Source organism: Chrysemys picta, chromosome 1 (assembly GCF_011386835.1).
Source record: "Chrysemys picta bellii isolate R12L10 chromosome 1, ASM1138683v2, whole genome shotgun sequence".
Classification (NCBI taxonomy): domain Eukaryota; kingdom Metazoa; phylum Chordata; order Testudines; family Emydidae; genus Chrysemys; species Chrysemys picta.
Genome location: NC_088791.1, coordinates 124,576,975 through 124,595,036, shown reverse-complemented (window position 1 = coordinate 124,595,036; position 18,062 = coordinate 124,576,975). Strand labels below are relative to the sequence as shown.

General features: G+C 43.9%; 1 protein-coding gene across 3 annotated transcripts in view; it reads left to right on the top strand.

Moving 5' to 3' along the window:
* EFCAB6 (EF-hand calcium binding domain 6) overlaps positions 1-17,448 on the top strand; it is a 160,473-nt gene extending 143,025 nt beyond the window's left edge. For all 3 annotated transcript variants that reach the window (XM_065569748.1, XM_065569759.1, XM_065569766.1), the window contains 5 exons: positions 5,211-5,438; positions 8,842-9,019; positions 9,857-10,041; positions 12,966-13,115; positions 17,193-17,448. In XM_065569748.1, coding sequence (XP_065425820.1) covers positions 5,211-5,438; positions 8,842-9,019; positions 9,857-10,041; positions 12,966-13,115; positions 17,193-17,315 — 864 coding nt within the window. In that variant the 3' untranslated portion in view covers positions 17,316-17,448. The remainder of the gene's footprint in view (positions 1-5,210; positions 5,439-8,841; positions 9,020-9,856; positions 10,042-12,965; positions 13,116-17,192) is intronic.
* Positions 17,449-18,062: the final 614 nt, after the last annotated feature.

Sequence of the window (18,062 nt, the reverse complement as noted above, 5' to 3'; positions counted from 1 at the left end):
TGACCTGGGTAATTATAGGTAAGGCTACAATTTAATCACAGAGGTTGTGGAAGTCACGGAATCCGTGACTTCCAATGACCTCCGTGACTTCAGCTTGTGATGGTCGGGAGCCTGGGGTTTCCCCCGCTGCACACTGGGGCAGGGAGCTCCAGAGTACCAAAGGTGGTGGGGGTACCCTACAGCTCCTGGCTGCCGCCGGTGGCAGAGGAACCCCCGAGCGCTGGCTGCCGCGGGTGGCAGGGGAACCCCCAAGCTCCTGGGCAGTGAGGGAACCCCTGAGCTCCCAGCTGCCACAGGTGGGGGGGGGGGGGGAGGAACCCCCGAGCTCCCAGCCACTGTGGGCCCCCAGAGCTGCAGGAGTTACCCAGCAGCTCCTGGCCACTGCAGCTGGCGGGGGGACCCCTTGGAGCTGAGGGCAGCAGAGATACCCTGCAGCCCCCAGCTGCTGCAAGCGGTGGGGACCCCCACAGCTCCTAGCTGCTGTGCAGGTGCCCTGCAGATCCCCATTTTGTCACAGATATTTTTAGTAAAAGTCATGGACAGATCACAGCTTCTGTGAATTTTTCTTTATTGCCCTGACCTGCCTGTGACTTTTACTAAAAATATCCGTGACAAAATCTTAGCCTTAATTATAGGCCTGTCAGTCTGACATCGATCCCAGGCAGGATAATGGAGCAACTGATACAAGACTGAATTAATAAAGAATTAAAGGAGGGTAATATAATTAATGCCAATCAACATGGGTTTATGGGAAATAAATTCTGTGAAACAACTTGTAATATCAAGTTTGGATGACAAAAGTAATAGTGTTGATGTAATACTTAGACTACTGTGAGGCATTTGACTGTGCCCTGGACAACATTTTGATTTAAAAACCTAGAATGATATAAAATTAATATGACTTATGAAATGAGCCAGGAACATCAACCCCAGAGGAAAGTCTTGACAGAAAATCCAAAACACTTCTTCATTCCAAGTAAAACTCTCAACACAACAGCTAAAGAATGGGCCTAAAACCAGACACTAGGTTGGGAGGGAGAATGGGCAGCGCCCAGAATCAAGGTATGAAGTATTTCACTTTCCCTTTTTAGGAGCAAAAAGCCTCCCCTCTTCACCTGAAGAGTCCTCCAGCTTGGATTCCATAGTCTTTAGAGTAAAAAAGCAGTCAAGGGGCATGGTAGCTGTTTTACAGCTAATAAAGCTCAATAAGCAGATGACAAAATAAAAATAATGGGATGGAAACTCTGCCATCCATGATAGCAACTAGCAGGGTGGGCCTGATTCTCATTTACACAAAGGCCCCTTTATACTGCCAGATATTATGTAAGAAAGAATCAAGCTCTGTCTCTTCAGGTGATATTTTGATGTTGACAGGCCCTGCAAAGCCATGCGTACATACATCTATATGATGTTGCCATGGCAGATCTTTCCAATCTGTATACAGCAATTTCTGCTCCTAATACAAGACCCTGCTGTTAAGGCTGTTATTGCTCAAAGTCTTTACTCAAGGGTTACTAATGGTCATTGCCAGGATAGAGACACAAAGGACCTCACCGTTATTCCTTTCTGGATGATGCCCAACTTTTAATTACATTAGAAAGGCTCAGTTGGAATCCATGTAACACTATAGATCAGAGGTGGGCAAACTACGGCCCGCGGGCCACATCCGACCCGCAGGACTGTCCTGCTTGGCCCCTGAGGTCCCGGCTGGGGAGGCTTGGTCCCGGCCCCTCCCCCGCAGCCTCAGCTCGCTGCGCCGCCAGCGCTCTGGCACACCATTCCTGCTGGGCAGCGGGGCGGCGTGGCTGGCTCCAGCATGGTAAGGGGGCGGGAAAGGGGGGTACTGGGATGCAGTCAGGGGACACGGAGCGGTTGGCTGGGGCAGAGGTTCTGGGGAGGCGGTCAGGGAATGGCAAACGGGGGCTGGATAGGCGTGGGAGTCCCGGGGGCCTGTCAGGGGGCAGGGGTGTGGATAGGGGTTGGGGCAATCAGGGGACAGGAAGCAGGGTGGGTTGGATGGGTCAGGGGTTCTGGGGGGGCAGTCAGGGAGCAGGGGGCAGTTGGATAGGCATGGGAGTCCCAGGGGTCCTGTCAGGGGTGTGGATAGAGGTCGGGGTAGTCAGGGGACAGGGAGAAAGAGGGGTTGGATAGGGGGTGGGGTCCCGGGGGCCAGTTAGGGGCAGGAAGTCCTGGGAGGGGACGGTCAGGGGACAAGGAGCAAGGGGGGTTGGATGGGTCGGGGATTTTGAGGGCGGCAGTCACGAGGCGGGAAGTGGGAGGGGGCGAATAGGGGGACGGGGGCCAGGCTGTTTGGGGAGGCACAGCCTCCCCTACCCGGCCCTCCTTCCCTACCCATATGTGGCCCTCGGGCCAAAAAGTTTGCCCACCCCTGTTATAAATGGAGTATTTCATATTAAAAATAAGTTTCACATGGTCTGGTCATTCTTAGTGAAGCAATGGAAAAATCAAGACTCTGTTGTCATGGACCGTTTTGTAAAAGTAGAGGGCTTAGCCATGGTGCTATTGCCAAATTCCAGGCAGGTATTTATAGTGTATATACCTAAAACTCTCTCCCTCCTTTTCTACAGTTTCCATTGTATGAACATTCTGCTTCTTCTCTTCTTGAACTCAACCGTTGCTATATGCCATCCCAAAAGTGGCTGTAATATTTAATGTTTGTAAAGCACTTCGAGATCCTCAAATGAAATGTGAAGAATTTTTTTTTTTAATAATTCATGACATGGTAGCAGCCAGGCCAATGGGGGAAAGTTGAAAGAGCGTTCAAAATATACGTTTGCCCTTTGAAGTTTGACTGCAAGCTTGCCATATCCATCGAAGCCCTATGGGTGACTAGCTTCCTTGAGGGTATACATTTCTGCTGAAAAAAAGTTTAAGTCAAGAGCAGTTTAAGTTTCACAATTTGATTATATTTAGAAAAAAAATCAGAAATGAAGGCTTTAAAAGGAGTGCTACTGCCTACTGAAGCGTGGTTTAGTATGACTCATTTGACTGTGAAGTGTGATACCCTTACTTACATTGATTAGTAGTTTATACCATGAGTAGTCCCATTTAAGTCAATGGAACTACTTGTGGAATAAAGTACTATTCAGTATGGATAAGTGTATTGCAGTCTGGCCCTTAGAATTCTGTAAGTTGCCATTGGGCCAGATTCTTTATTATTATTTGATTGTGGTAGTACCTAGGAGCCTTAGTCATGGATCAGACCCCATTGAGCTCACAACTTGGGGTCTGATCAGAGAACAAAAAGAGACCTGCCGCAAAGAGCTTGCAATCTGAGTATAAGACAAGAGACAACAGATGAATACAGATAGACTAGAGCAGGGGTCGGCAACGTTTGGTACGCGGCTCGCCAGCGTAAGCACCCTGGCGGGCCGGGCCAGTTTATTTACCTGCTGACATGGCAGGTTCGGGCCATTAGCCCAGGACAGCGAACCGCGGCCAGTGAGGGCTGCGATCGGCCAAACCTGCCACGTCAGCAGGTAAATAAACTGGCCCAGCCCGCCAGGGTGCTTACCCTGGTGAGCCGCGTGCCAAACGTTGCCGACCCGTGGACTAGAGAATACAAGGAAACAATGAGATGGTATTGGTCAGCATGCAAGGCAATGGGATCAGAATACCAGCAGCCCGTTATTTTTTTTAGTCAGCATCACAGAAATGGAAAGTTTTAAGGATAGTTTTGCAGCTGTTTATGGGAAGCTCCTCTCAATATATGGGGCAGCATGGGAGAAACCACAAGTTGCCTGTTTGAAAATTTAACAAATGGACCATAGATGTTGACTTAATGGGTCTGTCAAAGGCAGGTGTGATGTCTCAATAATGAATGAGAGATGATGGGTGGGGTGAAGGGCCTTCAGAGTGAAGACAAATAGCATTTTTTGGTATGACAGAAAAGACAGAACCAGTGGGAAGATGTAAAGTGACAGGCTAGGAACATGTCCTTTGCAGCAGCATTCTGAATTAATATGAGTAGGGCAAGATTTGATTGGTCAATGCCAGAGAGAAGGATGTTGCAGTAATCAAGAGGTGAGATGGACAAGAGTGTGTGTGGATGGATAGGAAAGGCTATATCTTAGAGATGATATGCAGAGAGAATTTGCCAGATGTAGATATAGCCTGGATGTGAGGATCTAGAGAGAGGGCCAAGTCAAAGATGACACCCAGGTTTTGGTCCTTGGTGACTGGCAGGATAGTGGTGTTATCCACAGTGATCAGGAAAGGAGATGGGGGAGTCTATGAGGTGAAAGATCAAGAGTTCTGTTTTAGCCATGGTGAGCCCGAGTTGATGGCTAGACATTCATGAGGACTTGTGAGAAAGGCTGAAATGTTAGTTTTGACAGAAAGAGACAAGTCTGGAATATAGAGGTAGTTCAACTAACTTACTGTACCAGTAATCCCATTGGAATCAATGGGACCATTCATGCATGAATAATAAGAGTCAAGGGTGCTGGAATAATTTGTATAGTGGTGGTGCTGAGAGCCACTGAACCAAATTGTAAACCCTGTATATGATAAAAACCACTTCAAGTTAGGGTGTGCAACAGCACCCCCAGCACCCTTAGTTCCAGCACCTATGATAAGGGTATCTGAATCTGGCCCCATCTCTTCTGAAGTAATACTGTGTATTATACTGATGCAGTTCATGACACTATATTTTAACTATATAAGGGTGTAAAAAGCTGTAAAGTTTTCCTACGGCATTCATTTAAGTTTTGCAATGAGACATTTTTGCCCTCAGAGTGAAATAAAATTGTTGATGCAAATACAATAACTGAAAAATCTGAACAGCCTGTTGAGATGTTAGTAGAATTTAGGTGCACCTGATAGAATGAGAAACTTGCTTCATGGTACTTAGACAGGATGCAGGTGCATCGTGCATTTGATTTACATTTTCTGTTAAAGCATTCTTATATACTGTAGCTCAGTCACTGTGTCTAATCAGAAGGTTTAATGGTCTTAAACAGCTCACTAAGGGCCCAGTTCAATTAAAAAATGTCCTACAGAAATCACTTTTTCATTGTTTTCCCAGACTTACACAGACTTCTGCAGAGAAGCTGTAAATTTTTTTATTAACTTAGGCCCTAGGATTCCTGTCATTCCAAGTCACTTTCAACAATGTCTTTAACAGTCTTAGTACATAATATACTTTTCCAGCTAGCATTTACAAAAATGATCTTTTGCTTCTCCATTAGTTTGAAAACCTCTGGAATACAGTGCCTGTTGATGCCGATGGAAAACTGAAGTACTGTGATTTTTTGAAGAAATTCAACTCCGAAGTAGTGACAATGCCATCAGATACTCCATCCACAAACAATGCTCCATGTTCCTCCAAGCCCACTACCCCTGCTGAGCCTGGGTCACGGTTACCTTCTCAACCTTCACGTCCCAAGACAGCATCTTCTCCATTAGGTCAAGTAAAAGTAGGTGTTTGATCACTTAAGGACTTTTCTAGGTTTTCACGTTTATTAAGGGCCTGATCCAATACCAATAGAAGTAAATGAAAATATTCCCATTGACTTCACTGGGCATCAGATCAGGTCCAAATGTCTGTTGATAAGAAGCTTTGGCACTTAGCAGAGAATTTGGGATGATAAAAAAATGGACTTGATCCTCGGTAGATATAAACTGAGTAGCTCAATTGAAACCAATGGTGTTATGCTGTTTATACCTGCTGAGGATCTTGGCCATTGTCCTACTAACTCACAAATGAGTCATATTGCAAATAAATACCTGTTATTTAACATAGGACAGTCACATTTGTGGGAACAAAGTAAACAGGCCCAGCCATAAAAGCTCAGATGCTGAAAAAGCAACATAAAAAATGTAAGATTTTTACCTGTAGGTCACCAGCCCAAGCTAGTATTGACCAAAAGTTATTAACCTCTGATAGCTGTTAGGCAGTGTGACGGGGTGGACTGGCCCCGCACTGGGCCTGAGAGAGTTAACCCTTCCCTGCTGGCAGAGGAAGCCACTTCCCTGAGGCTCTGCTGGGCATGCTCCAACCGGGAGTCAAGCATAAAAGCCTGCAGAACCGCTCAGTCAGGGCTGGCGGCTGGGGAAGGAGGATGCCTAGCAGAAGCTCTGGCCCAGGAGCAGTTGCAACCTTTCCAGGAGGGAGCTGAGGAGCCAGGAAGCAGGCCCAGAGACTGGCAGCTGTGGGAACCACAGGGAGCATCGGGTGCTGAGGAACCTGGAGACCCTGATGCCACAAGGACTGCTACGTTTGGAGGACTGGTAGGAAGTTACTCAGGGAAAGGAGTGGTATCTCCCACCACTCTGAGGGCAGCGTGTTGCAGTAGGATTCCCTGCTGACCCGTGGCTGATCACGCCATCACTGACAGGGCCCTGGGTCAGAGCCTGGTGAAGGCAGGTGGGTCTGGGCTCCCCTACTGGGGGTCTCTAACCCCCCTCCCTTTTTGGGGGATGACAGTTCACTGACCCCTCTCTCTCACCCCAAAGGAGGTAGATGAACTCCGGCCGCTGGGCCACGCTATCCCCCGAGGGGAAGAATTTAGAGAGACTCTGGCCACTAGGCTGCACTATCCTGCTGGGCAAAGAGAGTGTAGAGAGACTCTGGCCATTGGGCCCCACTGCTTTAGGAGTGCACTACAGGGACTCTGGCCACTGGGGAAGGCGGATTTGAGGGACTCTGGACATTGGGCCATACAGCCCTGACTACCGGGGAGGTAGTAAGACTGACGTAGATGCAGGGAGGCGGGGTTAACCTTGCGCCCCCTCCCCCCCCTTGAATCAAAGGGGTTGATGAGGTACAAAACCCGCCACAGGCAGTCTCTAGGAAATGTATTGGTGGTCTGAGTCCAGTTTTTGGTGAATGTTTACCTGGGTCACAAAATCTACCATCACAATTGTCAGCCTTCTCTTCAGACTCAGCACGGAGGCCAAAGACTGAATAGACAGAGGGACTAACCTGGCCCCATCTCCCATTTTGGTTAGAAGCACCTTGACAGGGCAATGTAGGGGAGTTTTTCCACTACAGCTTTCCAGGACTGCAGTCTCCTGGAATATCTCTCTGGCATCTCTCCCAAGCACTAACATTCATAGAAGATAGAATGAAAGAGTTAGCCAATATTCCTCTTGACAGTTTGAATCTCTTGGCTGTATATTCTTCTAGTCAGCAGCTTATAAATTCTTCAGTGCTTGGAAAAAATGATTCATATTACTGCTGACTATACTTAGATGTTTAGCTGTTGAAAAAGCGGTAGCCAATTGAATAGATTTAAAGATGCAACAAACTTCCCACAGTTGGTAAGTCTAAAAGCATTGGCCTGTTGTGAACTTGATTATTGATCTGTAAGTCCTTGCATTGGAGAGGCCTGACAGTTGGTCACATGCTTCATTTTTGACTAAGGGATTGATCAAATTCCCACTGAAGTCAACGGAACTTTCCTCATTAACTTCAGTGGGAATTGGATCTGGACCCAGAAAGATCATAGAAGAGGAGCACAGGCCCCCCCAAATGCACATCTCTGGATCAGCCCCAGCTCAACCTCATCACCATGCATCTCCCTAAAAGTGCCCTCGTGGCTGTGCATAAAAGGGGTGTGGGGATCATGGCCAAGATTTATGATGCAAGCCTGAGATCTGCAAGAATACACAGCAAAGACCCAGTGAATATTGCATTATACTCTGGCTCCCTTCACAAATGTCAGTGCAGCTCACACCATACTGCTAAAGGCTGAGGGCTTACAAGCCCATGCTTAATCCCTCATTCTCAGAATGAATCATAAATTCTACTGAGTAAGGAACCTACTACAAAGAATAATTGTTCCCCTTCTCCTGGTCACACCCTCTTCTGCTGCTGAGGAGAGCTCCCCTGTGGTGATCTCTGAAGGGAAAGAGGTGGTTGGAGAATATACAGGGAACATACTCTGTACCCTTCCAATTCTTTTCTGTTAGAATGGGGCTTTACTGTTCCTCTCCAGCCTAAAGAGAGGGGAATATATGATCACATTATAGGTAGGCTTGGCAGAATTCGGTTTTTTTTTTTTGGTAATTGACAGATAATATTGATGTTTATTTTTAAGCATTTTTGACATCTATTGATTTAGATTTTCACAGTTGTGGGAAATTATAGGGAGAACATACAAAGCGAAGGGTCAGACAGCAGTTATTTATGACAGTAGATTTTGAGATTTTAAAAGTTAGTTTTATAACCATTAAAACACAAATTGTCAACACTACATGTTGAAATCTACAAAATAAATATCCCTATATCAAACTCTATTAAATTCTCAAGCCACATTTTTTTTTACTTTGCCTATCTGTAAATTTCAGTTATAATCTATGAAAATATTTTTGTTGGGTTATGTGTATATGGTGAAATCGTTGTTTACTGACATTTACTGATAAAAATCGAATACTGTCAAGCCTAATTATAAGGTTCTTGTACTTACTGTTAAAATTTATAGTAAGCAAATTAGTATACTTGCTTTAAATTGTCGGTATCCAAGAACTTGTGCATTGATCTATTTATTGTGAGATTGACATCAAATTACATATCTTTTAAAAACAAATATATCTGCCACTTAAGGAACAATAGGTTCAAGGGGGAATATATACAACTGAGCTATGAGTTGAGCAGAACAAGAAATTACAGACAGAAAAACACTCGGTAGATTCAAGGTAGATCAATTTCCAGCCTACTAATATGTTCATCCAAGTAGAAGCATTTTTACTTTAATGCTGACACAAATCAGATCATAAATAAGGATGCATGAGGTATGCTAAAGTTCTGAAGCACTAGAACTGGGATTTTTTTAGTGTCTTGTCTATCTAAATATTCAAATTTGCCTGTTACTTTAGACTCCAATGTCCAGCCGGCCTCGTACTGCAATGGCATGGTCCCCACCTTTACTGAACTGCGAACCAATAGAAAATAAAATAAGAAAGATCATTCAACATTCCTGGAGAGAAATACTGAAAGACTGTAGAGAGAAGGATGTTGACCGACTAGGAGAAATCTCAACATCCGATTTCTTAGGTTTGTTGCCATCTGAAAATTGTGTTCCCTCATGTTAAAATGTGCTCCAGTTTCTTTCTAGGTGCCAATCTATGGGAAAACACTGCCCTCAACAAGTGGTATCAGCTGCATGAGTGATCCAATTCTGTAATGCAGAATTGCTCGAGTGAGGTTTGGGGGGAATGCACTACTAGGCAGACTTTGCTGCTCATTTGAAAGGGAGAGCATGGTTTTAGCTGGTGTTTGCTACACAGCATAGCATATGTACTGGAAGACTGGCCACACTCCCCAGTAGAATACTCCCTTGTGGAGCTGGGGAGTGAGAGTAAGTACAGGCCCCGGACCTTTTCTCTAGCGCTCCCTCAAGTGGTCCTATTGAAGTGAATGACAAGACTTTTATATATTTCAATGGGAGCAGAATTTCATTCTTAGATAGGTTTGCTGCTCTTCTGCTGTGGAGTCGTGGGGGGACAATTCTCTGTGCCCTCTTTCCCCAATCAGGGTATCTGCATGGACAGGACAGACTTTTTGCCTATATAATATCATATAGATTCGTATACCATTCGTATAGGAACAGTTACAGCTCAACTAATATTGGGCTTATTTCTTGCGCTGTCTTTAAAGCTCATTAAAGTTTTATCACTTACCTGTTATCCTGCTAAATGGAATTGTTTCCTCCACCTTCCCCCCCTATGTATAGCAGGATCCAGATAATCCATTTATGTGACAGTCACTGGAACTGGTGGCCTGTCAACATATCCCTAATAACTAGTCAATCTGAATTTTGTTTTGATACAAAAGTCACCTATTTGCAAGGATAGCAAATTGACTATCATTTGTTATTTCTGTTTCTTTCAGCCATAGCAGAGAAGTTCAGTTTGGATTTAAGTAAAGAAGAGATTAGCCAAATAGCAACAAAATACGACATTAAGAACAATGACAAATTTGCATACTGTGACTTTCTCCAAAGCTGTGTCCTATTAATGAAACCACAAGAAAGTTCATTGCTACAAAGGATGATCATTCAGAAGCCACGAATACCGGTACATTCAGGGGTTTGTCTAACTGTTTCTGGATAGTTGCTGATGCAGAGAGTATTTTAGGGCCTGAGGCTATAGTCATTGTATGCATAGAATCCCAGTGACTTTCCATGGAATCCAGTTACTTCAGTTGACTTATTTTATTCATGTGGTATTTACTTTAGTCAGAGCATCTTCAGAATCAGGCCCTGCATGTCCGGTTCATAGTACAATCTAGATACAGTTTAATTAATTATCAGCAATTGACCATATCTGTAAACTTTTTAAAAAATGTGGTGAGGGGTATAAGAAAGACCTAGAGGAAGACAGTTTGGGCTGATGAGTTTCAGGGTTAGATTCTGTCTGAAGGCAACAAAGTGGGGGGTACTGTCAGGAAGATGGTTACTCCCAGAGTCTCTGCTTCAGCCCAGCCCAGCTCAGTCAGAGCGGAGAGCAGCTCTAATCTGTGCCTCTTGTCAATGGTCTCAATCTGCCAGCTGGGAATAGTCAGTATGCATTCCACTCTGTCTACTCTTCCTGATCTGCATCCCCACCACCAGCACACGTGCTTCCAACGTGCCGCTTGTACAGATACAGGGAAGAGAGATGCATAGAACCTCACTGTTCCCAGCTGGGAATCCCCCCCAGGAAAGTTACAGGCTGTTTAACAGGCAATGGCACCCCCTGGTATATCTGGCTTTATAGGAACTATCAATCGTTCATTATCAGTATGGAAACTAAGGCAAAACTATCACCTTTTGCTTCAGACAATTTCAGATTTGTCACATGACGTTCCCTTTATGCACAGATTTGAAACTGTGAAATTCTGTCTCGGAGCTTGGGATGGATAGAGCCATAATTTGAGCCCTTGTCTAGTATCATTTTCTATTTATTCATTTAAGTTTATAAAGTATAATGAAGAGTCCATCCCATCTTCTGGGCACCTTTACATAAAGTAATTTTCACAATAATTTTTTTTATAAGAGGTTGCTCCACCCACTCCACTGTATACAAATTCACACCAATAGGCATAATAATAAAAAAAAAAAAACTTTCCACGACAGGAACAATAATAAAAATATCCTGTGGGTCTCAACCCCCTCCTTTCCTCAAAAGCCAAATAAAGTTTGCAGGCAACAGAGACTCGGGGATTGTAAATAAGAGGACAGGTCACTAATACAGAGTGATCTGAATTGGTTGGTAAACTGGTCTTAAGCAAACAATCTGAGTTTTTTAATATGGCTAAATGTAAAAGTATACATTGAGCTACAATTTAAGAATGTAGGCCATATTTTCAAGATGGGGGGACACTGTCCTCAGAAGCAGTTATTCTGAAGATTTGGGGTGGTGGTGGATAATCAGTTCAAAATGCTGAAAATCAGTGCAATGCTGTGGCCAAAAGGACTAATGCAATCCTTGGATGCATAAACTGGGGAATATCAAGTAGGAGTAAAAGGTAAAATAACCTTGCATTTGGCACTGGTGTGACCACTGCTAGAATACCATGTCCAGGTGTGGTGTCCACAATTCAAGAAGCATATTGATAAATTGGAGAGGTTCAGAGAAAAGCCATGAGAATGATTGAAGAACTAGGAAACATGCCTTATAATGATAGATTCAAGGAGTTCACTCTATTTAGCTTAACAGAGAAGAACCTACATGGAGAATATCTATTTGATAATAGGCTCTTCAGTCTAGCAGCGAATGGCTGCAAGTTGAAGCTAAACACTTCAGACTGGAAAGAAGGTGTAAATTTTTAAGTGAGAGTAATTAACCATCGGCACAATTTACCAACGATTGTGGTGGATACTGCATCACTGGCCATCTTAAAATCAACAGTGGGTTTTTCAAAAAATAAGATATGGTCTAGTTCAAAAGGAATTATTTTGGGGATGTTCTACTGTCTATATTATACAGGATATCAGACAGATGATCACCATGGTCCCTTCTGGCTTTAGAATCTATGAGAAGCTGGGCCTTTAGCTCCCATGGAGACATGCAGACTCTGAGCTACAGAGAACAGTCTGGGTCCCTACAGCCAAGGTGAAGGGCTCTCTTTATACTGTAAAAGAGGGTCCACAGGGGCCCTCACAATAGTTGACAGAAGTTTACATTAGGCAGCTGAGTTAGTCATGATTGGACAGCAAATTCTTCCTTAGCTCTAGACTTCCTGAGATTAAGGTGAATTTCACGCTCGGTGCTCAGGGCATTGCTCCAGCTGCCCACACCACTTCAGTCCCACATAGCAGCAGTACAGTGCTGTCTGTGCATTCCCTGCATGCTGTGATAGAACTGGAGTTTCCAGTACCCTGTGCAGCATACATGAAGCAACTGCCCACTGGCTGGAATAACAGCTGGGTGGGGGGGCAAACAGCAGCCCCTACCAAAGTCAAAAACAACAAGAGGCAATAAATACTCCCCCAGTTATTCCCATACTAGATTTCGACTGTCCTGCCCCAGCTATTTCAACTATAGAACTGTTCAGAACCTGGTTACAAGAAATATTATGTAAGTGGTTTTTTTACCCTCCTACTGTACTCTGCTAATTCACTGGCAAAATTTGAATATGAAAACTTGCAACCTGAACAGTGAATTTTCCAAAGAGTTAAGTAACTGAAACAGAGGCTTGGAAGGGGAGCAGCTGTGACTTTAATTGCTGCTTCTCTGTAACATGTATAAAAACACTGAGGCCTTTGTTTACAAAAAAAAAATCTGATCAAGAATTACATTAATTTTACAAACACAGATTTTGGGCTTTGATGGTGCTTAAGTGTTTCAACTTCACCTGCTGAAGAATATTAAAAGGTGAAGAGAATCTAATAGCATTTATTCTGCACCAGAATTTCACTGTAACACCTTTACATTTCAGCATATGACTGCACTCATCTACCATGTTCTTTATATTAACACATGCCCGTCTTTCTCCCGCACCCGCTCCACTTTGCTAGAGGAGTCCTGGACCGCAGAGCCTGACATTTTTCAATGCAATGCTAAGAATTCAACCCCAGATCTTGCACTGCTGGAGACCGATGAGACGAACGTTTAAATCCTATGATGAAAGTGGGAGCGGGCTGTTAAGTGTTCAGGATTTCAGGCAGGTAAATTGCATTTACTAATCTAAAACTAACAAACTGAAAACCAAAGTCTCTAAATAACCTTACTGAAGCAGTTTCTAAAATCATGGCAACTATACATTTGCAGACTTGTTTCCTGTGACATTATTATTATTATTATTGTTAGCACTTAGTATTAATCACCCTCTTTCCAATGCATATGCAAGCGCACAACTTCTTTCACACCAGAACTGAGAAAAGTGGGCTTCACAAGCCTGGGAGGGAGAAAGGGAAGCAGGTTGATGAGAAGAAATGCTTTCTACTATGCCTCTGTGCAGTCACTACTACAGCCTCAGGATTCCAGTGACCCACCAGCTGGTATGTTCGCTTATGAAGGGGGAAGTAGCCTTGCGTACTCCTCCTCATCATAAGGCAGCCTAGCTGGAGTGCCATCCTGTTGCAGGCTACAGTTTGACAGGTACACCTGTCTCAGTTTCCCCTTCAAGTCCCCCAAAACAGCCCAGAGTGTCTTTTTTAGTGCAAATGGCCCTTGTGGGTTAGTTTGTTACAGGAAATAAAACTCCATACACATAATCCCAACACTGTAATCCAGGCTATACATTAAATACAGCACCAGGACTCCTCACCACAACCCAGCTCTCCAGCACAGCCCTCTCTGGCCCAGTGACTTCAGTTCTGACTCCAAGAGCCTTTAGGTATCACCCTCTCCTGCTCTTAGCCTTCATCCCTCTCCAGCCTTCCCTGGCTCAGGATAGACAACTAAGTAGCCCCTCCACTGGCTCTGCCCTGGTCAAGAAGCCCCTCCTAGCCCTCAGCCCTGGTCATGTCTCCTAGCACTGGCTCTGCCTATCTGAAAAGTCAGCAGGTTAGCCTCTCCAGTAACTTCATAAGAATTCCTCCCTCCTTCCCAAGAGGGCCTACTGAAAGTCTTCTACTCACTATAGCTTTTCCTAGAAACCACCTTTACCAGTCTCCTGGCTTCTCCTATCTACCTCTTACTCACTAGGTTTCTTGCTGATCTTTTATTGCTCCCAGGTGCTGCCACACACCTTTAATTAGCCAAACTGGGAGCACCTGTTCTGGCACAAGGCCACTGGATCTGCTTCACTTACAGGAGCCAGACATCCTTGTATAGTTGGAATGACTCTAGCCCCTCTTTCTGCCCCTGTCCTTGCCAGTGGAACACAGATCTGTAGTACATAGGGATACGTATCCTCTGCATGAGCTTCTTTGATCCAGCACCTTGCCAAACAGCAGAACCACACCTTTTTCAGTGTCTGCAAGTCTGCTCCTCACCTGCAATGCCTTACAGCACTGTGAGGCCAGGGATTAGTGCTGTACTCCTGGATTCAGACCTCTGGAGAGTTTGATTGCTGCTTAGCATACATTTTACTTCTTGTTTCAAGATCCGTCACATTTCTGTAAATAGAAATCAAACTCATAATATGAACTACAGTAACTACCTACATTTACCAGTCATGTTGCAAGGATAAAAAAAAAGATTCATAAAGCTGTTTAATTAACGTTGAGTCCAAGTGAGAAACCAGTGACCTTCTCCACCTGCTGTCTCTGCCACTCAAAACATCTGGTAAAATAATGGGCCAGTCCTCAACTGTACTGAGTAGTTAGCCATCGTTCTGCTCCCCACTTCCTGAGGCTGCCAGGAGCCAAAACGTCCCCAGGTGTAACTTAAAGCAAACTGAAGACCTAAGTAAGGGCAGAGACCTCATAGAAATTGCTCTAATTGTCTGGGATCAGTTAGAGCAAGGTGTGGTCCAGCCTCACCACATATACGTTCTTCAGACATGCCCCTACGTGAAGGTTGGGGAGCAAGATACATAGAGCTATATCAGCTTTAGGCCTGAGGTTTCCCCTATATGAGAGTAGCTTTCTGGCTGCTTTGTACTATCTCAGGGATTTATAGTCACTGGAATAGGGGTGAGGATCGGGCCCACTGTATTTTTTTAAATTTTTGTGTAATGTCAAGTTTATTTGTCAAGCATTTGGTAATAATTTTTTAATTTAAGCTGCTCTATCTCAAGCAATTTATTTACATTAAGAGAAAAATTAAACCAGTCCATTTCTGTGATAGGATCTATTAGGTAAGTTGATTTTTCCCCTACAATGCTTAAGTGCTACTCTAAAAAGTTTTCCTTAAGCGATTACGGACACAAAATAAATGTGTTGCATAAAAGATGGTGTGCTTGGCAAGTACTTGGCTTCAGCAGCTCCTTAGATTTCAGTTGATTTCATGAGGTCAGGAATTAACTGCAGCATAAGTAATCGAAGTGCATTTATATGTATTAAACAATACGCATTGAGCATTTGTGTGCCAGGTAATGTTTTGTTAAGACAGTCAAATAAACCCCAAAAGAAGGGAGAAATCAGAAACGGGGTTGCAGTGAGGTGTGATTGAAGTGAGATGTTGTAAGATGGAAGAAGTGAGCAGAGAGATATTTGGATAACTTATAGTAGGGAAAAGCTCTCTGCTATCAGCACTTTCTCAGTTATCAAGGCTGGGAGATATAGGAAAGGGAGGAGTGAACAGTGCTCTGCATAAGCACTGAAGTAGACACACATACGTATATGGGGTTACTGTAACACCAGCACTATAGTGATTTCAGATACTGGCTTGGCTCAGACTTATCTGAGTTTCACATAAAATCAGTGGCAACCAGTAAAATACAAAAGGAGTTACTCAGATCAGAAGATGTCAGGTGCTGGTGGAGATCCTGCTGGACAACAAACTATTGCAGAGCCTGTGGACAGCACCTACAGGTACCCTGCAAGGATGTATGCTTTAGAAGCGCGTTAAACTAAAAGTAATACTCAGAAATGAACATCTCATTAGCCTTGAGGCATTAAGGGCCAGATTTTTAAAGGTGTTTAGGTGTCTAAAGATGCAGATAGATGCCTAGTTGGATTTTCAAATCACCTAGGCACCTAACCATCACTGAACTCTATGGGAATTAGGCACCTAATTCTGAAAATCCCACTGTGCACTTGTCTGTGCTTTAGGCATCTCCATACCTTTAAAAATCTGGTCCTTAATGTCTGTAGCATCAGGTACCACTTGGTCAGTAGTGCTCTCATTAAAGTGCCCCTTCAGAAATGCATATCGCCACATACATAAGGGTTCTCTCAGGTGGAGTGAGTAGATATATTGGACTGGCTTGTTCCTTCCACTTCTTTGGATGGAGGGGACCCAGATCCCCCAAGCAGGGTGTAAAGGGAGAAGCCACAGCTGGTTAGCATCATCTCCTGCTCATGTGTAAGCCCTGTCATGGGTGTGTTATGTGATTCAACCTCCACCTGTGGTGAGAAAGTGGGTAGGTGCTAGCTATTCTCAATGGCACTATCACGTGGATCCCTGCAGGGCATCCGAGAGCAACTGCTGCTTGGGCCAACATACAATAAATCCCTACCTGAGGGAGGATTCAGGAGCAGCCGCCAGGAGAGCTATGCTGGAATGAGAAAGCTGGGAGGCAATAGGAAGATTCTGGTCTTCACAGAATTTTTATGAAATTCAAGACTGTGGGGCTGAACCCTCAGGCAGTTTTGCAAAGGGTTTAAGTGAGACGTATGTGGTGCATTGGCCTTGTGCAAGCCCTGTGCCCAGCATTGAATTTCACCCTTGGCTCCTAACTTCACATGAGCACTGTGGGTGTTGGGAGGCTGTTGAATCTCCATTGCTGGAGGTTTTTAAATGCAGAGAAATACCTGTCAGGGATGGTCTAGGCATACTTCATCCTGCCTGAGCCCAGGGGGATGGAGCAGATGACTTCTTGAGGTTCCTTCCAGCCAGGGCTGGGTCCAGGCACTAGCGCAGCAAGCAGGTGCTTGGGGCGGCCAACGGAAAGGGGCGGCACATCTGGCTCTTCAGCGGCAATTCAGCAGCGGGTCCCTCAGTCCCTCTTGGAGGGAAAGACTTGCCGCCGAATAATGAAGCAGCGGCGGTAGAGCTGCTGCCGAAGTGCTGCCAATCGTGGCTTTTTTTTTTCTTTTCTTTTTTTTTTCACTTGGGGCGGCAAAAACGCTGGAGCCGGCCCTGCTTCCAGCCCTACCTCTCTATGATTTTATAACATTCTGTGTATTTTGCAGGTGCTGCGTCAGTATCACATCAACCTGACTGAGGAAGAGTTTTTTCACATTTTGGAATTTTATGATAAATCATTATCTTCAAAAATGTCCTATAATGATTTCCTCCGGGCATTCTTGCAATAGGAAATGGAAGGTGTCATCAAATGCAAGAAACTATAGATAACAGAGCTAATGACTGATTTATAATTTCTAATTAATAAATTAACCAACTATAGCTTTTCTTTTTGCATCAGCAATCTCAAAATACTTACAATTCTGACAAATACAGTGGCCATAGGTTGTAGAGCAAATCTACATGACAGAACTATTAATATTCACATAATCCATTTATCTGAGACCTTACAGGCATCTGCAAAAGAAATACAATTAAGAAAATATTTTTTGTAATTAAAGTTTTATTAATTAACCCCCCTTTTTAATTTCAATAAAGATTTGAAAGGCCTACTATTCACTTTTATAAGATATAATAGAAATAATACATTTGGAAAATTATATAATCCTTCATTATTAGAAAATTATCTGCTTTACAATCTGTCTTTCCTCCCACTTGATCATGCAGTGACATATTTAGATCTCCAGTAGCTTTATATGTTGACATGGAACAGCTATTATACTCTGAAAAGACACACTAGCTGTGCCTTGACGTGTCATCTTTTTCCAATGAAACCTTTCCCCATAATTTTCCCATATTTGAACATAAAAATGGAAGTTAAAAATAAAATTAGAAAGAGCTAATTTGCCATTCACTATTGTATTTGTCACTGCAAATGTGGAAGTGTATACCTCTAACTTGCGTCTCCTCATGTTAACCCAAGATTTATTTTTATGGATTTTTATGGATAAACTATTTTTCATAATGTATAGTGCACT